The sequence below is a fragment of the Vicugna pacos genome, chromosome 6, assembly GCF_048564905.1.
Source record: "Vicugna pacos chromosome 6, VicPac4, whole genome shotgun sequence".
Classification (NCBI taxonomy): Eukaryota; Metazoa; Chordata; class Mammalia; order Artiodactyla; family Camelidae; genus Vicugna; species Vicugna pacos.
Window position 1 is genome coordinate 52,862,025 of NC_132992.1, and position 23,218 is coordinate 52,885,242.

Here is a 23,218-nt window from a genome sequence, read left to right on the forward strand (position 1 = left end):
GTTGTTTAATCGTTTTTAATTGCACGAGGCTAAAAGACTAACTGCAGGCTCTGGATGCATGCATGGGTAGTGGGCACATAGCTATGATTATCACTGTAGAGTTACCTAGCTGAGCAGCTTAGAGAGAACACCTCTGATGGCAGGATTTGTTTAGGTCTTTCCACTTGCACTGGCCAGATGGCATAGAAAGACGTCCAATATTGTTAGGATGGGAAGATCTGGCTGCCAGGATTCAGTGAGAGAAGGAGGATACCAGTCTTTGTATACAGAAGGTAAATACTTCCTGTTTTCAGTATGGTCACCTGCCATGTGTTGTATCCAGTGTCCTTCATTCCAGAGGCCCCATTTAACAGACCCCCCAAAACAGCGACATACTTACCAAAATCATATGTGCATCTGTAAAGGACAATACTTTATATTTCATTTGCATAACCTTTTATTGTTTGCATATTGCATAGTGAAAAGAATAGAGTCACAAGACTCATGGTCTGGCTCAACCATCAACTTGCTGTGTGAATTGGGTAGTCTTGTAACCTTGTTAACCCCTTATCTTCTCATCTGAAAAGTGGAGATGGTGATAATACCAAAGACTGAATGAAAAAAACTGTCTTCCTCTCAAGTAATTGCTCAAAATGAATCTATAGTTCGCTGTTGCCAACCCCCTGTTCATCATCCCAACAGTAACTGTTTTCAATAAATGCATTAAGACAACAGGTACCAATGTGAACCTTTAATTTTGAATACTAACAATAGCAGAAAGGAAGAAAACTTAAGAATGGTCCTATCCTTTCTTATTTTTAGAATACTGGTTTTTATAGTACTTATTTATACTATCCCATCAGGAATTAAATTTCATTTAAAGATTTTTTTTCCTTAAACCTACTCCACATGAATACCTACATATGTGAAAAACCCAAGAATACATGTGTAGTTGCTTTACAGTTTCCCCTATGGTATAGTATAAGTAAAATACATATCATGGGCAGTTAAATACTTCCCCCCCAACATTAGGGATGGTAATATATATGAAGATTAATTTCTTATGTATTATCCCTAATGTAAAAAAAAATCACAGGTATATTATACTGCTTGTCAAGAATACATACACACGGTAGTCACATCTAGACATACACACTCCTTCTAATAATATTTCAACCATCATCAATATCTTCTGTATGACTCCCTACAACTATTTGTAGTTGAGAAAACAAAACTCCCTTTTAAGGCAATTCTGGATGATATTATATTACAAAATACTTGAGTTAAATAAAACTGCATGTATGTACTGAACCTCCAAACACACTGCCTTTAACCCCTCAAAGTACTAGTCTTAAAAGGTAAACAAAATTTTTATACATTATAAAAAATTAAGCTGCTCTGCAACCCTCCTTTACTAAAAGTTAGATACATTACACCACTCCAGCAAGAGATTAATAAATAAGGATTAAATATTCTATTTTACAAAAACATACAGAATGGCCAATGTAAAAGTGAAAGGCTTATCTGATAATTTCTTTATCAAATTATGTTCATTAAGAAGGAATAAAACATGGTATAAAATGAGAAAACTGTCACTAAATTTCTCTCTCTCAAGATAATCACATGAGTTGTTACCTAAAAATATCATGGCACCCTTGTTACAAACATTATTTTTTTTTTAAAAGACTGTGTCTCCTGGAACTAGAGGACTATTTGTCTCATAGCTTTTATTAAGCAAACTTGATATAACCACCACACAGTGGCAAGAGATAGAACAGCTGTTTCCAGCTACAGAAAATATTGAATTTTACCTTAAAGTACAGATCACTTGAGTTACCACCCATGACAATTAAAGCAAATAAGTGTAGTCTGTACTGAATTTCCTTAAGATTTTTTTGCTTTCAATGTGGGGTGTATTCACTTTCCTGTCATTTGAGACCAGTTTCTGTCGCTTAGTAACTATTTTCATGTCCAGCCAAGATGTAAAGATTGCTGTGTGCAGTAGGATTTTCCGTTGGCCTACTTTCCAAAACGACAACTCTGCAATTAAATCAAAACAAAAGTCTTGTTAAAAAGTAAAAACAGAGGTTTCATCTTCAAATACTAACATCAAACCAGGAAAGAATATCACTGTTCACATTCACGTAAGATTATGCAGTGATCATAGGTGCTCGGTCCAATTCAGCTTTACGTTTTATAGCATAAAAACAAAACTGAATTAAGAATCGATGAATTTCTGAATATAAAATATTGAAAGCATTTCAGGATAGTCTCATTCTAACTAAAACCAAATTTGCTTACTCGTATATGCCAACAACAGGTATAACAAAGCTTTAGAATATACACTAAAAAGAAGGGGATGGAAGAAGGGCTGAGAGACTAAAACAGGATCCTAAGAGACACCCATTCACACTGTTCTTCAAGGTATTTGAAAATAAATAGTTTAAAAAAGTATGAAATAAGGCCATCTCCCTTGTCACTGGAACAAGGGCAGGGAAAGAGTCCCATTAAGGCACCAATAGGAAGAAAAAAACAATCAAGTGTCATATCATAGGATTGATACTGTGGGGAAGACAGGTTTGAGAACAAAATAAAAAAATAATATACCCAGGCAGAGAAAAAAGTCTAGAAGGGGAAATGGGGAGGGGGGAAGTTGCAAATACACTTTATAATTTTCTAGTGTATGAATTTCCTACAACTGGCATATTATTACTTTTGAAATGAAAACAACAAAAAGTAATATGTACTTAAATTATGCATTACAGAAAAGAAGGTGAAAATAAAATTACCTATAATTCAACTGTGCAGTTTACCATTATTAATATTCCGACACTTAGCTTTTTTTCTCCTAGACACTAATATCTGTATTTAAACAGTACCAACTTTTAAAATTACTTTAAAAATTAAGATAAAACAAAAACTTTGGTTAAGATATGTATATCTTAAAATCAAGGAGATGCTCAAGTAAGAAGATAACCAGAACAAGGCAATGGTCTAAAAAAAAGTAGTGGCAGAGAATGGAGAAACAACACAGACAAAGAAGGGAACAGATGAAGGAGAAAATTCCGGGGGAGGGGGTGGAACGATAACAAGTAACTATGAGGAATGGCTTCTAGTATGTACCCTCTATCAAGCAGAATTCTCTCCTCCTATGTCTCACTAAGTGCTGTCTGCGCCAGGATCACTGGAGGACCCACAATTCTCTTGTCAGCCCTTCCTGGAGAAGCAAGAGCCTCCCATTCCAGAGTCATTTACCAGGTGGTCCTCAAAGCCCTTCTTTTTTGAAGGACTAGTTAGTAGGTGGCCATGCTCTATGGGCTTACCTTTTTTTCTCACTGAGGTAGATGCCATTTGCCAAAAACCATCTTTCCCCTCACAAAAGCCTCTTAAAATTTTTTCTGGAGTCATAATTCCATCCCCACCCCTTTCCTTAAGTGTGTAATATTTAAGCAATGATTCTGTGATAGACTGAACTTGGAAGATCAGAGGTTCTCAATCCTTGCCCCAGGACTAATGCACACCACTATGGCCAATTTTGCTGCAGTAACTACTTTTGGTGGCAAAATAGGGAGAATGGGTATTTTATTCACTACAGAGGTAGACAAGATAGACTTGAAGAACAAAAGCTATACATTTTTTTTCATAAGATAGCACAGTTTTGGAACTAATCTTTCATTTTGACCACAGAGACCACATAATTCCTTCTAATTTAGAATGACCTCAGAAAATGAGTCAAATATTTTTTGATATAAAAGTAAATGTAAGGAGGTGCATATTCTGTTGGATTTATATAGTAATAGTTAATAGAAGTTAACATACTAGGAAGAAATGACAAAAACCAAGGAGCCTGAACTACTTCATGGTACTACAGACATAAAAACCTACATTAACACATTTCATCTTAGCTGAGTGCAACTATCTCTACAATCATGATCCTCACACTGACAAAAGATTGCTTTATTGGCTAATTAAATAAAACATTGTACTCTCTCTCTCAATAAAGATATTGGGACATTTCTGTAAGTTCCTGAGCCCTTTGAGAATTTTGTTTGACACACACACACAAATAAATGAACAAACCAAACAAGAACAAACACGTGGATACAGAATGGCTACCATGGGGAAGAGCTGGGGGCGGAGGGAGAGTGAAACAGGTAAAGGGGATTCACTGTATGGTGATGGAAGGAAACTGAACTTTTGGTGTGAGCACACTGTAGGGTATACAGAAGTAGAAATAAAGTGTTGTACACATGAAACTAGTATGTTATAAACAAATGTTACTTCAATAAAATAAATAAGTAGATAAATAAAAAAAGTTTTGTTTGAAACACAGTCAGAGGTTGACAATATAATTAAAAATACAATTGTTAAAACTTCTTTGGTAATAAAACAACCAAACTATTACCTGTCTGATCCTAATAAGCGGAAAACTCTTGTTTCATCTGAAATTTCCTGGGTAACCTATGAAAAAGGATACTTATCAGTAATACTTTAGTTCCCACATTATTTAAATAATAATTTAAAAGTCACTTAGAATAATTACTAAACAGAATGATAATTTTTGATAGACTTAATTCCTCAAATGAAAGAAATTTATTAAGTTTTTTTTGACTGCTTACTAGTAGAAACAAACCAACATTTACGGAGCATCTGGTATGGGCCAGGCACTTTCCTTAGAAGAACTCTTTGTGATATGTATTATCATTCCCACAATATTAAAGATAAAACTAAGACACAGAGAAGTTAAGTAACTTGCTTAGGTCATATGACTGTAGACCCGAGATCTGAATACAGGTCAGCTGGACGGCACTGCCCTACTCTTTCTTTTCTATCACATCCCACGGCCCACCTCATTTCAGCAGAGCAGCAGACAGTCCCATGCACCAATGTCCTACATCTGTGTACCTGTGGCATTCCTCCACTCTGTCTTCTCCAAAGCTAGAGAAGGTACTCAGCCATGCACAGGTACTATTCTAAAGTGTGGACGTTTATACCCCTGGGGGTAACCCTTAACTAACAAGGAGAGCAGCTGGTATATAAAAATACACCAGCCTCCCCACATTTAAATGAGTCAGTTCTGAGGTGTGTTCCACATTGTTCCTCAGTGGTCCCTAAGGGGTTAAGCCCTGGTTGTCCATAGTGGGAACCAGTTTACTAACCTGCTCTTTACTGGCATTCTGCCCCTCTCCATCTTACATTCCTCACTCTAGCACTGGTTTTCTGGGATCTACTCCCAAATAAACTACCTGCAGTTGAGTCCTTGTCTTAGGATCAGCTTTTGGAGGAACCCAAACTATGACAGTGTGGATATTAAGTATAAAAATAGTCTGCTATTAATGAGTTTGCCGTCTAACTGAGAAGATGCAATCATAAACCCGAATGAGAAAATAAATTTGGTGCTAGAGTATTAAGTTCAGAACGTTCCAATCATTGTGGACTAGAGTGGCTGAAATGTTAACTTTATGAATATTACAGCCAGGCCCAAGTCAAAGAATGAGAACATAAGCAGAAAGAAATAGGTAAGCAAGATGACTTAAAAATAGGGAGCAGAATCCGTACTTGATATGGTAAATACCAAGTATCTTTTTAAGTATAACATTAAAAAAGAAGTTGCATATTTATAGATTATGGAAAAAGCTTATTAAATTTAGAAACGTTTAGTAAGCTTAGAAACCATATTTGTAAATTACAAATAAGAGGACTGAAATTGTGTAAACTCATGTTGGACAATTCCTTGTGGCTACTGAGAATTATACAATAAATACAAAACTGAACATTTGAAGGGAAAATCCTGGCAATTATGTTCTACCAGTTCATAGCATTAAAGGCACTGTGAGCTGAAAGAAAATGCATAAAATGAATGTTTCAATATTTAAAATTATTAGTGGGAATCACTGGAGGTAATCTGAGCTGCCTTACCTCATCTGATTTGAAGCTTTTACCCTGCATTCCATGTTTCCAGAAAGCCAGCACACTGTCTTGAAGGCATACTAAAAAAGATAAGGGAGAAGGGAACTAAAATAAAGCAGAGTAGTGCATTATACATCTTCCTTAGCAGTTTTTAATAAATGATGATGTAAGGCTATTCAAGTACGTGGTGCATAATTCCACTGTCTAGACCATTAGTTCCCAACATTTTTGTGGCTAAGTCATGTTGAAGCTCAAATAATTCATTGAGGCAGGGTCATGCAAGTTTTCAAAGATACATATAACAGGCATTTATTTAACAATGGGCTAACTTCTGATGAGCTAGATATCAGCATATTAACTTTTCTTTTATACAGTATCTATTATCTCAGGTAAATAAAATAATAAAAACATATAATTGGGTTTTTGGATTAAAACATGGTTATTTAAATACTGTCATATATTTAAAAGTAGCTATTAAGGAAGCATCTTTTATTTATGCTCACATTTTCCCTATTACTTAATTATTAAAAATAAACCTGTCTCATAATCCCAAATTTAATGGCACATTGAATATTTATGATCTGTGAGCCAATTATGATTCAGAGGGGCTCTCACTTACAGCACTCTGCTGCTGCCCCAGCCCTCTAAGGCCTCCAGAGACCCCTGGGCCTTTGCCTTGGTCCTGTAGGCCCCATTGCCCCAAGATGGTTCACAGATTTGAGTCAAACTTGCCCACCTTCCCGACAGCTTTAGGTTCAGGAACGAACATGACCCCAAAGTGTGGCCACCCCACGACATGCCATGTTGCCTCCTACTCCCCAGCCACTCCCACGACCCCCTGGGGTGGCCTGAAGGTCTTGGAGGGAAACCTGTTCTTGCTGCGCCTTGTCCAATTCTGTGTCCTGTTTGGTGCTAAGCACAGGCCTGGGCCCATGGAGGGACACACATGGGATCATTTAGTGAGTGGTTTAGAAACAGAGTGGCATGACCCCCAATTTGGGGCCCAGAGGGGTGGAGCAGGGCCTCTGGGTCCTTCCTGGCAGGAGGCTGAGTCATTAAAGCACAGTGAAGGAGAGAAAGAGAGAGGGAGAGAACCCATTTGATTGTTGGAGAGTTATCCATAAGCCCTATACCAGTAAAGGTGACAGGAGAAAATGACTAAAATTTATTATATTTCTTACTAGAATATTGATCCTGTAAAAAGTTAATGTAAGAATGTCCTGGAAACATAATTTAGCTCAATAAAATCAAAGTATTTTACAATAACAAAACATACAAGTTTCACTAACCATGAAGTAAAATCCAGTTACTGATTTTATTTTTAAAAGGTGATTTAAAGGGACTCTTTTTACATAGGTGGGTCCTTGTAATTATTTCAAGGTTTGCTGGAAAGAAGAGATGGGTAGCCTCAGAAGAACTTTTACGTAACAACTAATATTCCCTAAAAAATGGGGCACATAGGAAAAAGCTGAGGTAGGGACTAGAGTGTTTCAGTTAAAATTAAGAGAATCTGAAGATCTGTATGTTGGAATCTCTACTGAAAACATTAAAATCAGAAACTGGCATGCAATATCTAGCATATAAAGCAGTAAAAGAAGAAACTAGTTCCAAAATTCCTTTTGTCGTGGTATCTAAAGAAAGGTTAGGTTTTCTGCTTGAATACATTAAAATTTCCAATCAAAACCAAATTACTTCTATGTAAGATGTTTACTCAGAGGGATGAATGTATTTCGCGACAGGTCAAAACTCCATTTGAGAAGCCATTAAAATATTAAAAAAATAAACAGAAAACTTTCTAAATAATGAGAAACAACATTTTTAAAATTGTATACAATTGTAAAATACAGATTTTTTTTTTTATGGCCCAAATGAAAATTGCCAACTTTGTTTTAACTGTTTTTGACTTATGGTAGAATCATATCATAAATTGTTCAAAATGTTTCCAGTCACAATATTTTTTTCATAAGTTCTATCACCCCTGAGGAAAGTACTTACTGACATATAACCAATGAGGATGCAAATAAAATATAATTTTTACTATAAAACCAATGAGTATTACAGAGTAAAATACTCATTGAGACAAGGAAGCAAATTAAAATGGCACAGTAGTTTTCAGGTCCTGTGGGAAACTAGTTATTTATAGACCTAAAAGCAAAAAACCATCAACACACTTCAACCAGAATCTTATATGGCAAAGAATTATAGCATACCTAACACTGTTAATCACAACACACAAATACCTTCATGACTGGGAAAGAATTAGATGAAGTATAATTCACTTGATGCAGCAAAGGAAACAATGAACAGAAACTTAAGAAATGATTTCATGTTTAAATATTCAAGAAACAACAATAAAAGATTCATCATGGTCCAGATCTGCACTGTCCCATATGATAGCAACTAGCCACATGTGGCTATTTACATCAAATTTTAAACTAATTAAAATTATAAAAATTAAAATAAAAATGTAGCACTAACCATGTTTCAAGTACTTAACAGGTGTGGTTAATGACTACTGTATTTAAGAGTACAGAGAACATTTCTAAATCAAAGAAATGTCTGTGAGACACAGTGCTGGTCTAGATAACCCTAAGTAGAGAATGAACAAAAAATCAAGTACTCTAAATGCATTATTTAAAAAAGGAGACTTACCTACAGATTCAATGCGAAAATCAAAACTTAGCTCAGAGGCCAGTTTCTTACTTGATTTTAGTTTTCCTTGTAGATTTACAATTTTTACAAATTCTTAAAAAAGAAAAAACTGTCAAGACTGGAAATACAAGTTTGCTAAAATGAACATAACTTGATATGTGGATTTTACATAGATATGGAACAATATTCTTAATAAAGTTCAACCATTTCTCTTGATTCAAGCATGCACAGTGAAAAATTCTCATTGACATGTTCTATAAGAGAGCCTCCTTTAGTAAATGGCAGTTCCACTGCCATATTTTTCTTTTTTACATAGTATATACTGAATACCTACATTCTCATTTTTTTAAAAGTACAATGCGTCTTTAATAGTGGTTACCTTGGTGCCCAAATATTTAGCAATAAATGTTGATTTTTTTCCCCTTACAAATTACATAAGGTATTATAAACAATATTTGCAGTACTTTTATTTTTTTAACAGTTTAAATCTTATTTTTTATTCTCCTGTGGTATGCTATGTTTAATGTTAACAGTATGGTTGCCAAAGCTATTGAAATGTGACCACATGTCCATGTCTAAATGCTGCAGAACAGTATAACTTTATTTAACAAAAATGGTATTTTACAGCTGAGGTCTTAAACTGATGCCTACGTGTATGGCCAACCACAAACCTGGGTGATGTTTATTACCTAGTACTTCTTAACTTAGTATATGAGTAATATTCTACAGAAGTACAAGGGAGAAAAAAAACAGTACTCTTAGGGGTCATAATTTCTTTATAAGCAAAACTCTGGAATAGAGAACACACATTAATAATTTTCTTTCATTAATTTATTTTTAATTAACCATCTTAGCTCTGACTTAGAAGAATCTTCTCTCTGCATTACTTTCTCATCTGTCTGCCATGATTTGTGATTACAGGCCCACCTCCGTTGCTGCCTAGTAAGACTGATTTGTATTGTATACTTGACAAGTAATTTTTGAAATCTTACACTGCTCCTTTAAAAAAAAAAAAAAACAACTCAAGAAAGTCAACTTTCCATTTACCAGGAATAATTGGGAAATAGAAGGCCTATTTAATCAAAGGTTTAAGAAAAATTTTTGATAAAGTACATAAATGAACAAAATGAAAACTAAGTACAATTTATTTTCCTTGGATGACTCAGAAGGTATTTAGGGATTTAATGTTAAAAGTTCAACATTATTAAATTTTGATTATCTGATTATTTGGTTAATCAGTACTGAGCTTTCTACTTGTTTGGGTAAAAAAGAATTTATCAAATTCACTTAAGGGTTACCAAATAACACTCCAATCTTATCAGTATTCAAAGAATCAAAAGTACTTAAAGAAGGGATGATGGGCAAATGAAACATACTGTGTTCTGGTTTCCTTATCTATAATATTAGATGATCTTTATGATTCTATAAGGTAAGTTCACTAGGGAAACCTTTAGAGAATAAAAATTAAGACAAAAATACAAATTCAGTAATGGAACAATTTAAAAAATAACCCTAAATATCTATGGGCAGGTCTAGTAATTTTAAAATATCAGAATGAATCAAACCATAGCAAATATTGCCAAGTTTCAAATACAATTCCAAGTGTGGGTAAATTTCACTTGCAGGATTCGTTGCCTAAAAATAAGATGGGTTTCAAGAATTAAAGTGCTTTGTTTGCAAAACTGAAAATACTTCTTGTTAAAGAATTTTTTCTGTCTCTCCACAGCATACATAGTACAACACACACATCTATCAGTAACATCTCTCCCTGCATCCAAAGAATCACATCTACCAGATGGAGGTGTCAAATCTATTTGTACATTAGAATACCACACTGACATGATTCCAAAAGTTCATGTTATATGACTGTAAGTGACCATATTAGTATAACCTGCTATTTTTCATTAATTACAATGAGTTATGTGTTAAAACCCTCAAAACAGTTTATACAGAATAATTTTATACAGAGGTTTTATCCCAAGGTTATGGTAAGCTGTTCCAGTATGTTTGTCCCTCCATGTACCCATGGGGAATTGGTTCCAGTAACCCTCAGATACCAAAATCCAAAGATGCTCAAGTTCCTCATATAAAATGTTCTAGTATTTGTATATAACTTATATACATCCTCCTGTATACTTTAAATCATCATGAGATTACTTATAATACCTAATACAATGTAAAGGCTATGTAAATAGTTGCCAGGCACTCAGCAAATTCAAGCTTTGCTTTTGGGAACTTACTGGAATTTTTTTTTTCTGAATATTTTCAATCCATGGTTGGCTGAATAGAGAATGTGGAACCCACTGATACAGAGGGCCAACTTTATAATGTTTCCAAACAATAAACAAAAAGGTCACAGAGGATAGTAATAACAAATAGATCAATTAATTACTATACCTGTAGCCAATTTAGGTTTTTCACCAATAAAACAAGCCACTCAAGGTAGAAAAGTGAAAGTCTACTCTCTTGATTCTATCAGATTAATCCATCAATTCCATGAAAAATGTTGTATCAAGTAGTATACTTAGAATAAAATTTTAAAATAATACTTACTATCTAAACACACTAAAACAGTATCTCTCTCCAACTGTGTTACATGAATGGAATCTAATTGCTGACTGCCTTGGGGGAAAAAAAACAAGGTTACAGTTATGCAACATGCTTTAAAAACTATAACTTAGAAGAGAAACACAAATTTTGACTTTATTCTGTGATTTTAAACAAATCTTTGAAATTTAATACAGAAATTATATTTTGTAACGCTATATTATCTTCTCAAAAATATATGTACCTCAATTTAAAAGAACAAAGAGAAGTCTTAAGCAAGGTTAACTGAGTTGAAAAAGGCTCAATGTTATATTTAATTAATACCTCAGCTAGTTCTAGAAAGGCGAGTTACAGAAGTAAAATGAAGCAAAGGGTAAATATGGGGAAGAAAGAAAGATGCATGTTCTACAGTGACTAGATTTTGCTCTGCATTTTATCATAGCCAGTGGGAAGATGAAAACACCAGTTAGTGAATTGCTGTGTTTCTGATATAAAAATAAGTCAGTAATTCAGAAAAAGCAAAAGGATTAATTAATTAAACTACGATCAAAGAGAAATTTTCCTGGTACTGGTGTATGTGTGTGTGTGTGCATGTGTGTATGTGTGTAGGTGGTATGTTCTTTATTAGCAGGACACCAAGTAGCGTAATGAACAATTCTGTCAACATCTTTGCAGGAAACAACTTTCATCACTGTGTAACTTCTCTTAACATTCACAGGGCTACTTCTCTTAACATCTACTAATAGAAGTGAAGACATTTTTGCAAAACATTTTTGGTAAAACAATTCATTTTAGCCACTCAGATTGCTTGAATGGTCTAGCGGAATCTAAGAGAAGATTTTAGATTATCTGGAGTAGTCATTATTAACTACATCTCTTCAGGAAGCCCATGGATCCTCTCTCTTAAAAACTACACATCTATGCATAAGCACAAAATCTTACACATTATTTTGGGGTGTTTGCGGACCTTCCAAAGCACATATAGTAAAGAATCCAGATCTACAGAATAAGTTAAACTGCTTGTCCCTCAGGCAACATTTCAAAAATTAGCTTTTCTCAGTAAATCTATGTTCATGCATTTATTCAACAAATATTTATTGAGTGCTGATGATAAGTGCTAAGCACCATCCTTGGGGATTAGGATACTGAGATAACAAATCAAACTAAGATGAAAAGAGTCGTTGAATAGGGGATCACTTTAATTGTTACAACTGCTGCGATTTCAAGGCATGGCCCCAACAATAAACACAGCTGGGAGGTAGATTAATAATCATTTGTGAAGATGGAGAAGTCTAATAAAGACAATCTCTGCTCTAGGGTGATTTGACTGTTTACCCTCAGACAGAGTCCTGGCTCTCCTCAGGAAGTAATTTTGGGTCTGCCTTAATTGAGTCTAGACAATGTTAAAAGTGGGTAGAGCAGTATACCTCTGGCATTTAAAGACAAAGCAGACAACAAAAACCCCTCTACCTCGACCCCTCAAAATTCACAAGAAAACTCACTGACTGCCTAGCTTTGAGCAATGTAACCTCCTAATACATCATACAGAAGAAAGTAGTTGCAAACTCACATTAGATAACTGTATGAAATGACTTTCTCTACACTTTCTATATACTAACCAGCAAAAACAAGTTAGGGCTGTCTGCCAAGTATGATCTTGGCTTTTAAATAAATTGACCTAAAATGCTTCTTTTTAGCGATAAGTACATTACAGGAACATGTTTCTATTTGGGCTGATAAAACAATGTCATTTGCACCTTTCTCTTAGCTATACCAGGAGGGTATGCATCTAACTCAACCAAAAGCATTAAACAATAAATTAAAAAGAAAGGTGAGTGAAGGTGGGGTGGGAGGGGAAAGAATACATTCCTCTTTTGTTCTACTGGAAATTACAACTTGGTCCATAAAGACAAGGATCATAGTCCAGGGCATGCTGGAACTGCCTTGTACTGGGATGATAAACGTTTAAGAATTTTGTGAGCAGGATGACATCAAGTTGGTACTTTGGAATGGGCCGTGGTGGGAGTATTTATACCACAGAAACAGGCAACTGCTACAAACCAGGCTTCTCTGCACCCCAAGAGTCTGCTGCTAAACACTTACTATGACACCACTAGTTCATACTGATTCTTATTCTGAAAGTGACATTAGTGTAGTTCTACATTAACTTCAGTAGCTGGATTGTACAGAGTTCTTATAATTTAGCCTATAAATGATCAAAAGCCAAAGATACTTAATAAGAACCTTCAAACTTGTGATACTTTTAACAGACTTCTTCACAAGGTGATAAAGAATATAACAGTGGTCAGTAATGAAATAGTTATAACTAAAGCTTGCTTGACTTCATGTGTAAAAATAGCTTGATAAACCTGGGGTGACAAATGATCAAATAATATACTAGCACAACGAAAACAGTAAGCTGGCAAAATGAAGACCCTCTTCATTTTACTTATTATGTTGATTTTTTTTACATGAATTCTTGATTGATCTGTCCCAATTTTAAAGTATGAAAATAAACTTCCCAACCTTTTCAGAGCTTTCATTGAAACACGCTTGATAAAATCCTGGGCTAACAAATCATTCTCAAAAAATGCAAATGATATTTCCCTGTATCTTGAAATGGTAAAGCTTGGAGCCCACACATGAGAAGCTTCTATTCAAGTCTGAAAAGTACTAGAATGCAATCATTTTAAGAATGTGTAGGAAAGAAACTGACAGGAAAAAAAGGTAAATTTCTTTGCTTTAGAAGTTGATAAAATTATTTTCGAAAACCTAATGATTTAGTAAGTTCAAAGATTAACTGATAACAACTAAGACTTTTAAATATCAGGACTCATTAAAATTTTCCTTGGTAAAATACTTTGTATCAAATTGCCTCAGGCAAATAGAGATCAAAAGTATATGCCCATGATCCTCTGGGCTTACTTGGGAATCTTTATTTGAAGAGCTCACACAGGTTGAATCTATTCTGCTACTTTCATAAGCAAAAGCATTAATATTTTAACATAAAGTAAAAAACACTTACCTGCACCAATTTCTGTAAACCATGAAGATGCAGAGTTCAAATTGATTGTCTCAAACTGAACGACCTGATTTGATTCAGTGCCCTTGCTAATAGCTACACAGACCATAGGGTATTCCTGTTCTGGTATGACCAGCATTTCAAAAACATTCAAAGGACTTGGCAAGGGAAAATCAAAGTGCTGCAAAAAATAAACAGAAGTGTAATTTAGAAACAATTTACCCATTCATACTGTTGTTGAATAAATTCAACAGAAAGGCTTTCCTTTTCTTGAAAAAAAATGACTACCTCTTACTGGCACAAAAATAGACATACAGATCAATGAAACAGAATAGAGCCCAGAAATAAACCCACACACCTATGGTCAATTAATCTACAACGAAGGAGGCAAGAATACACAATGGAGAAAAGACAGTCTCTTCAACAAGTGGTGCTGGGAAAGCTGGACAGTTTCATGTAAATCAATGAACTAGAACACTCATTCACACTACATACAGAAATAAAATGGTTTAATGACCTAACCATAAGACATGACACCATAAAACTCCTAGAAGAGAACATAGGCAAAACATTTTTTGACAAAAATCATAACAATGTTTTCTTAGGTCAGTCTCCCAAGGCAAAAGAAATAAAAGCAAAAATAAACAAATGGGACCTAATCAAACTTAAAATTAAAAGCACAGCAAAGAAGACCATAAACAAAACAAAAAGAAAACTTATGTAATGGGAGAAGACTCGTGCAAATGATGATGTGACCAACGATTACTTCCCAAAATAAACAAACAGTTCATAAAACTCAACATCAAAAAAACCAAACAAACAAATAAATACACCCTAACTAACACAACATTGTAAACCAACTATATACTTCAATAAAAAACCCCAGAATACCCAAATCAAAAAATGGGCCAAAGACCTAAACAGACATTTCCCCAAGGCACATGAAAAGATGCTCAACATCAGTAATTATTAGAGAAATGCAAATGAAAACTACAATGAGGTATCACCTCACAACGGTCAGAATGGCCACCATCGTAAGTCAACAAATAATAAATGCTGGAGAGGGTGTAGAGAAAAGGGAACCTTCCTACACTATTGGTGGGAATGTAATTTGGTGCAGTCACTATGGAAAACAGTATGGACATTTCTTAAAAAATTAAAAATAGAGCTACCATATGATCCAGCAATCTCACTCCTGGGTATATATCCAGAAAAGATGAAAAGTCTAACTCAAAAAGATACATGTACCCAATGTTCACAGCAGCACTATTTATAATATAAGACATGGAAACAACCCAAGTGCCCATTAACAGACAACTGGCATAAGAAGATGTGGTGTATACATACACAATGGGTATTACTCAGCCATAAAAACAATGAAATACTGCCATTTGTAGCAACATGGATGGACCCAGAGAATATTATGCTTAGTGAAACAAGTCAGAGAAAGACAAATGTTGTATCACTTACATGTGGAATCTAAAAAATAATTCAAATAAATCTATATGCAAAACAGAAACAGACTCAGAGACAGAAAACAAAGGGGAAAGGGAGTGGAGGAGGGGAAAATTATAAGTATGGAATTAATGGATACAAAATACTATATATAAAATAGATAACAAGGATTTACTGTATAACACAGGGAAGTATATTCAATATCTTATAATAACCTATAATGGAAAAGAATCTGAAAAAATATAAATATATATCTGTATACTTGGTACATCTGAAACTAACACAATATTGTAATTCTTCAATTAAAAAATGACTACCTCTAAATGATCATAAGAATCAGTTCTCCATAAAAAATGTTTTAGAGAATTGGCCATATTCTTCTTTATGGATGTGATGTTTCTGGAAGTTTATTAACATCAAGATGAAATCTTAAGAAGAACACAAAAACCGCAAATCAAATAAACACCTATAAATAACTATAAATGTGTTGACCATAGATGGTGGCAATGCGATCTTATTATTTTAGGTTCAGTTATGCAGCGTTTTCTAAAGAAGAAAAATGTGAACAAAGTAAACTATACCTTTATCAACATGAATTTCTGCATTGGCTCATACCACTGAAGTAAAACAATTCCAGACTGCAAAGCTCCACAGAGGTATTTATGCCCTGTGTAAGGGTTTCTTACTGGAAAGAAACAAAACAGATACAACCAAGACACTATTTTTATATGAAAACATAAAGTTTAGCTAAAAGCAGTAACTGAGTTATATTCACCTAAAAGCTAAATGAGATTTCTTTATAAAGGCAGTGTTGATATATGTATGGGATAAAAACAATTAAATGTGGCCTGCCATATACCAAAATATGAATGGAAGAAGAACCAACTGAAGTGTTAACTTAGCTGATAAAGGATAATTATTGGTTATGTTCACTGGAATGATAAGAGTGGGCAGAAAGTAAAGAAAGATGATGTCTTTTTCTTTTGGCTTTGTTACCCTTCCCTTTTCATCTTCTTATCTCAATTTTAATTTATACATTTACTTCTAAACATCTTTAATGTACTAGATTCTTAAACACAGGAACTTTTTAAAAGAACAATATTTTAAGCACTAAAACACCTAAATTATTATACAATCTAAACATCTGCTTCTTAATTAAACTGACCAAAAGAATACATTCTGACAAGAAAGTCTAGGAGACAACTGAAATGTATGATTCCATTTTCCGTGTATTAGTTTACAGCTGTCCACTTCAGACAAGATGAAAATAACTAATTATTTTACAACTAATAAAGATGTAACTTCCTTGACTCAAACTATAGCAACTCACCGGGCCTTCCTTCTGCCCAATTTGATTCCAATCAACAATAATTTTTTAAAATTATAATAGTAGTTATTTGCAGTAAGCTCTATCTTAATATATTTATGAGTTTATATCTCAGATTCTAAGTGTCTAGACCTTTCTTAGAAGTCATAGATCTTGGGAATCTGATAACAGATACGGACCTGATTCTCCCTAGAAAAATGCTCATGAAATTTACTTATAACTGGAGAGTATGCTGTGCAACTTACACAGTGCGAAGATCAATGTGTAAGCTCACTGATTAAACAAAAAGAATACACAAAAAGTTAGGAGCCCACGATCTGAAATCATAGACCAGGTCTGATCGAAGGTTCTTCTACCAGTGACGTATGTACCATGAGTTGTTTGAGGGTTAAGTAAGATAAAATAATTATATAGCACAGAATTTAACCTTGTCCCAAAAGAGGTCTGGTCTTTGCCCTCCCTTTTGGGAGTTAACCTCTATACTTCAGGAAAGTCATGCCAGATGCGAGTGTCTTTGCTAGCTTGGGGCTGTGGGTCACTGTATACTCAACAACATGATTTAGAGTGGGGACTGGCGACACTCGATGGTCTCAGGGTGGAGGATGGTCATGCCAGGAAGACCAACTATGCTATTTAGGCTAGGGGCTTTGGGTCAGGCAGTTACCACTTGACCTCCAGAGGGTCTAGACATTGAGATCAGCCATGTGGGCAAGGTCTGCATCCTTGTTTATAATAAATGCAAATATCTGGGGGGAAAGCATGCCTATGTGATTGAGCCCTAATAAAACCTCTGGACACAGGTTCCTGAGTAAGCCTCCCTGGTTAGCAATGCTCTGTGTGTACTGCCACACATCATTGCCAGAAAAGTAACGTGGTTCATATGTTGTCTATTATTCCCCAGAGAGAGGACAAAAGAAACTCTACATCTGGTATTTTTCCTGGACTCTACCCTATGTATTTCTTCCCTTGGCTGATTTTACTCTATACCCTTTCCCTGTAATAAGCCATAACCAAGAGTATAACCACTTTTAGTGAATTCTGTGAGTCTGTCTAGTGAATTTTTGAACCTGTAGGTTGTTTTTGGAACTCCCCAAACTTGCAATTGGTGTCAGAAGTCAGAGTGGTCTTGTGTGGACCATTCCCTACAGCTTTATAGTTGCCAAACTCATGAAATAAAAATGCTCATAAAGCAATAAACAATAACTGTTAAATAAATGGAAGTGTTAAATGAAAACTAGGATATTAGCAGAGATAGAGCATTATGGGCTATCGTTAAAAAATTCGAGGAACATTATGCTCTGAGAAAGCATCAGGGATGTTACCTTCAAGCATTTTTCTGCCATGTCCCACTCACTATACATTCTTGAGTGTCAATGGTCCCTGAACTCCTTATTTAAAACAAACATAAAGCCTACCTTCCTTCAATTAACACTATAAGAGTCTTCAGAAAATTTTAAAGATGTTAAAAGTTCTAACCATGTAGTTTGAGAAATAGCATTTACTCACCTATGCAACATTTGTGGCAGCCTTTTGTATCAGGAATCTTTGTTGTTAAAGCGAACTTTCTGAAAACACAGGACAATAAAAATGTACTCTCCTGCAGTGGTTCCCAAACAAGTGATCTGTGAATCACTTCCATTAGAATCAGTCAAGGAGCTTAAAAAAAAACTGTCTTAAACTCTGACCCCAAACTGCCTCATTTTATAGACCTGAGGCAGGGCCTGGGAATCTGTACTATAAAACTTATATGGGTGATTCCCACGGACAGTCAAGTTACAGAAACACCGATCCTTTGAATTCTACATGACATTTACTTTAGTGTAAACTACCTTTCAAAATTAAGACAAAGGAGTTTTTCAGTGGGCAAGGAAGATGGGCTGTTTTAAAAATAGACACTAATTCCCCTCAATACCAGTAGAATCAAAATATTTTGTACCTTGGTAGTATGCGGTCTGGAAACCTATGAGTTTGAATATGGGCAGCAAGTCCTGGTTTTTTGGCTTGTTCAAACAAAGCTATAAGATTATGAGAGTAGAGCTGAAAGGTTCTTCCTATAAAAGAGAAACATGTTATTTTTATTAGAATTATTTACAGCAAAGAAATATAATTTTCAAGCAAAAAAAAGATAATTACCTTCTAAAATGATGAGTCCAGAAATGTTCAAAAAGCCAAGCAAAATAGAAAAACACAAACAAAAAACCCAGTTAATACTATTTTGAAGATAATAAATAAAATGAGTTTCAAAGCAAATAAATAATTGTGTTTCCCAACACATAAATTAGATACATTCTAATAGGTGATCTGGGCAGAATATGTAAACCATAAATGAAGTCAATATAGAGAAATTGTTAAACATCTTTGTACAGTGGTTTGAGTTACAATGATGTACATGTGATTATTTTAGTACAACATGGACAATTCCATAACTATATTACGTTACCTTTCAGAGATAGTCCTATTTACCAGTAATCTACCACTCTACCTTGTATTAAAGCTGTGAATGAAGTCCTAAGGATAACAGATTGAAATACTAAGAAGGGGAAATATGGTAAACATCTTCTGACTCCTTATTGTACATGATATGGTATTATAACAACCCAAATTAGTATTTATTACTTTACTATTAGAAAACATGAAAAAAAATATGGTCTTATCCTCAACAAAATTTTCTGTATTTTTTCAAAATGCAAATGTTCTGCCTGACACTATACCACCCTTTCTCTCTCCAGTCCCCCTTTATATATAGCTCGCTACCCAGGCAGCTACACCCATGTACATGTATGTGTGTGTACGCACACAAATGCAGACCCTTAGGCAGAACATTTTCTCCTACCGAGCACTGCTACCTACCTTCATTCAATGTTATGGGTCATTTTAAGAATTTGGGAAGAACTAACTTATAGGCTAACTTTTCCTTGCTTTTCTAAATATGTAAGATGCACTTTTATAAATATATAAGATGCACTCTGTGTGACTTTTAAGGCTATTCCCAAAGACAGGTATGAGTAGGGATAAAAGCTGTAAGAGAGTTAGAGGAAAGTGACTCTATACGTATATAATTCAGAATTGTTAACCCAAACAGAATTGGGTTTAAATCTGTTTTCATAATAGTAATATAATATATTAATATCTTATTAAATAAAAGTTAAAAATGGGGGAAAGCATAATAAAATCAAAGAGATTAAGTACTCTTTTGAGGACCCTGGCTTTTTAAAAGACATTTACACACAATCAAATAACATGCTCTTCATCAATTATACTTCAATTAAAAAAAATGGCTCTTTATAAGCACTGACATCAGCTCAAACATACAAATTCCTGAAGAATCTCTACTATGCGATGGTTGGTAGAAGAGTTTAAGTTATATACACACACACGGTTAAAATTATGAAAATGACATTTCTTATATTAGGCCACAAATTACTCATCTACCTGTCAGTGAGTTAAAACGGTATCAGCACTTATGCTTTAAAGCGTAAGTAGCTGAAAGGTACACTTAAAAACAAAAAGCTTGACAGCACAGTAAATAGGAGCCCAAGATATAATCATCACACATCTATTGAGATACAGACCACAAAAGAGTATCAAATAAAACCACTGAAAAAAATTTAAGAAAAGGTAAAATAATTTAATTATTCAAAGCAGAGAAAAGAATGAGTGCTATTTTAAGAGCTGATAGCATTAGAATTAGCAAAGGACAGAGAGAAATAATTAACTATCTTGTACAGTAGTCCCTTCATATCTACAGGGTACTGTTTCCAGGACCCCCTCTGGATACCAAAATCTGAGGATGCTCAAGTCCCTTATTCAAAATGGTGTAGTGTTTGCATATAACCTATGCCCATTCTCCTGTATATTTTAATTCGTCTCTGGATTACACATAATACCTAATACAATGTAAATGTTATGTAAATAGTTGCCTGGTGCCTGGCAAATTCAAGGTTTTTTTTTTGAACTTTCTCGGATTAAAAAATAATTTCTATCTGTAGTTGGTTGAATCCATGGATGTGGATACAGAGGGCCATACTATTAGCATGAAAGCAAGCAGCAAACCTCTAAAATGTAAGAAAACAGGTTTTGGCAGGTAAGAATTAGGGGGTAAAAAGCCTAAAACATCACCCACCCACCCACAACAACCAAAAAAGAAAAACATAAATAACAAAATTAGAATAGGATAGGTTGCTCTGGAACCCACTTGCTTACTTATAAGGCTTTAAAGCATTGGTCCAAGTTGGTTAGTATGTGGTCCAGAATGGCATGAACTGTACCAGTGAACACCTGTAATACAGTTTCCTAAGTACTCAGGGTATCTCACTTAGTCCTCATGGCCATGTCATGAGGCTGTCCTCATTTTACAATTAAGAAAACAGTGGAGGGACAGTGGCTGGCTGGATCCTCCGATTCATTCCCTTCAAACACTGATTCTCAATAGAAGGAAAGGGTAGTGACAGTAATAGGACTGTGGAGAAGTCTGAGTAGAGGGGACAGTTTTAGGTACCAGTCGCTGTCATGTTGCCCAACTGTGTAGTCCCTGAGCAGGAGTAGGAAATACTACTGTTAATTGGCAACAGGGTCCCTTCTTAAAGTTTCTTCCCATTCTAGATGGGTAAAAACGTCTTCAAGTCTCAAAGCCAACTATACAAGATTATAATTACCCCAAATAACATTTTAAAATAATGTGTATTAAAATTACATTTCTTTGTTTGTCTATGGTTTATTTTTCATATTATTTTCATTATATACATACCTGACAATGACATTAAAGTATTATTGATAACATAGAGCCAAGTACATTTCCGTGGAAATAACTATAAAGAAAAAAAGATTAATTAAAACTCTCCAAATTTCATCCCCTTACTCCTTAACCTCCAAATTCCAACAGTCTGAAAGGGTAGAAAAATAACTAGTTTCTTTCAGTAAAATATCAAAGCCTTATGGAAAAAAATCTTTCAAAATGAACATGTAAAGAGTACAAGTTCAACCCTTTAAATAACTTACATCAGAAAAATGAAAACTGAGGCCCATCTACATTGATTTAAAATTAAGATATTCCCTTTATTCAACTGACCTAACCTAAATTTTTTAGTTAAAACTTCGAAATTACCTGTTCCATCGTTGCCTCATGTAGCTCATTGAGATTCAATGTGTAAATACCATCTTCAGTTCCAAAAATAATGTACTGATCTAAAATAGTTGAGATAAATCATCAGAATTTACTATCATTTTCTGAAATTATTCACTAAAATGATGACTCTATATTTTAATGGTATGAAGAGTTAGAAAGCCACCCACCTATCCAAAGAAAAATTATTTTCTAAAATCCATGCCACCCTGTTTACCTCTCTCTCTAATTCTTATTTTATTTTTTAAAGCAGATATAGTTTCTGTTACTAATTCATTTTGGCTTTATCTTATTATACAATCCCTTCTTTCAACATAATTTTCATTACATGTCAATTTATTCAAACATAAGGGAATAAATGAGAAAGAAGGGAAATCATCAATAGATGTCAACAGACTGTCAATGGATGCTAAACCTAGTCAGTGAAAAGCCTAAAGAGCAAGAGGATAAAGTCTCAATGTTTCTCCACGCTCATTACTTATTAATTAGTTTAGGAAGTTAATTAAGCAATTACTTATTAATTAGAAAGTGAAAAATAGGAACTTGACAGTAGAGAAGGTTAGTGAACACCACCTTAACCAACTGGTCAATGTTAATATCACTGGTATTTAAACAAGCTAATATCATGTGCCTCCTGATATGATGAAATGAAAAGAGCACAATAACACTTCTGTGATAATACTGGCAACAGTGCATAACCTGATCTAAGCATGAGGATTCATCAGACGAACTCAAATTAAGGGACATTCTACGAAATAAGTAGCTTAAAAAATGGCAAGATCAAGAGAGAAAGAAAGGTTGAAAACCTGTTCCAGACTAAAGGAGACTAAAGAGACATGGTAGCTACAGGCAACATGTGAACCTGAATTGGATGTTGGATGGGAAAAAAGGAGGGAGAAGATGATAAAGGACATTACTGGGATAACTAGCAAAGTTTAAATATGGACTGTGGATTAGAAAACAGTATCATATTAATGACAGACTTCCTGATCTTTATAATGGTACTGTGGTTCTATAAGAGATGATTCTTGTTCCGAAATACAAACTGAAGTATAACTGGGGGAAGAGTATGATGTCTACAACTCACTCTCAAGTGATTCAGAAAAAAATGCACATATGGATAGAAAACAGTAAAACAAATGCAGCAAGACAGAAACAAGTGATGACTCTAAGCATATAGGAGTTTCTTGCACTATTTCTCTAA

At 34.5% G+C, this 23,218-nt stretch overlaps 1 protein-coding gene across 1 annotated transcript in view; it reads right to left on the reverse strand.

The window, feature by feature from the left end:
- Window positions 1-715: 715 nt before the first annotated feature.
- MAP4K5 (mitogen-activated protein kinase kinase kinase kinase 5) overlaps window positions 716-23,218 on the reverse strand; it is a 113,264-nt gene continuing 90,761 nt past the window's right edge. Inside the window, exons 22-33 of the mRNA XM_072963043.1 lie at window positions 21,997-22,076; window positions 21,640-21,700; window positions 19,026-19,028; window positions 18,829-18,943; window positions 18,399-18,457; window positions 16,147-16,250; window positions 14,114-14,291; window positions 11,095-11,163; window positions 8,542-8,634; window positions 5,899-5,969; window positions 4,385-4,440; window positions 716-2,019 (exon numbers count right to left, since the gene is read on the reverse strand). Of these exons, the coding sequence (XP_072819144.1) occupies window positions 1,932-2,019; window positions 4,385-4,440; window positions 5,899-5,969; window positions 8,542-8,634; window positions 11,095-11,163; window positions 14,114-14,291; window positions 16,147-16,250; window positions 18,399-18,457; window positions 18,829-18,943; window positions 19,026-19,028; window positions 21,640-21,700; window positions 21,997-22,076 (977 nt within the window). The 3' untranslated portion in view covers window positions 716-1,931. The remainder of the gene's footprint in view (window positions 2,020-4,384; window positions 4,441-5,898; window positions 5,970-8,541; window positions 8,635-11,094; window positions 11,164-14,113; window positions 14,292-16,146; window positions 16,251-18,398; window positions 18,458-18,828; window positions 18,944-19,025; window positions 19,029-21,639; window positions 21,701-21,996; window positions 22,077-23,218) is intronic.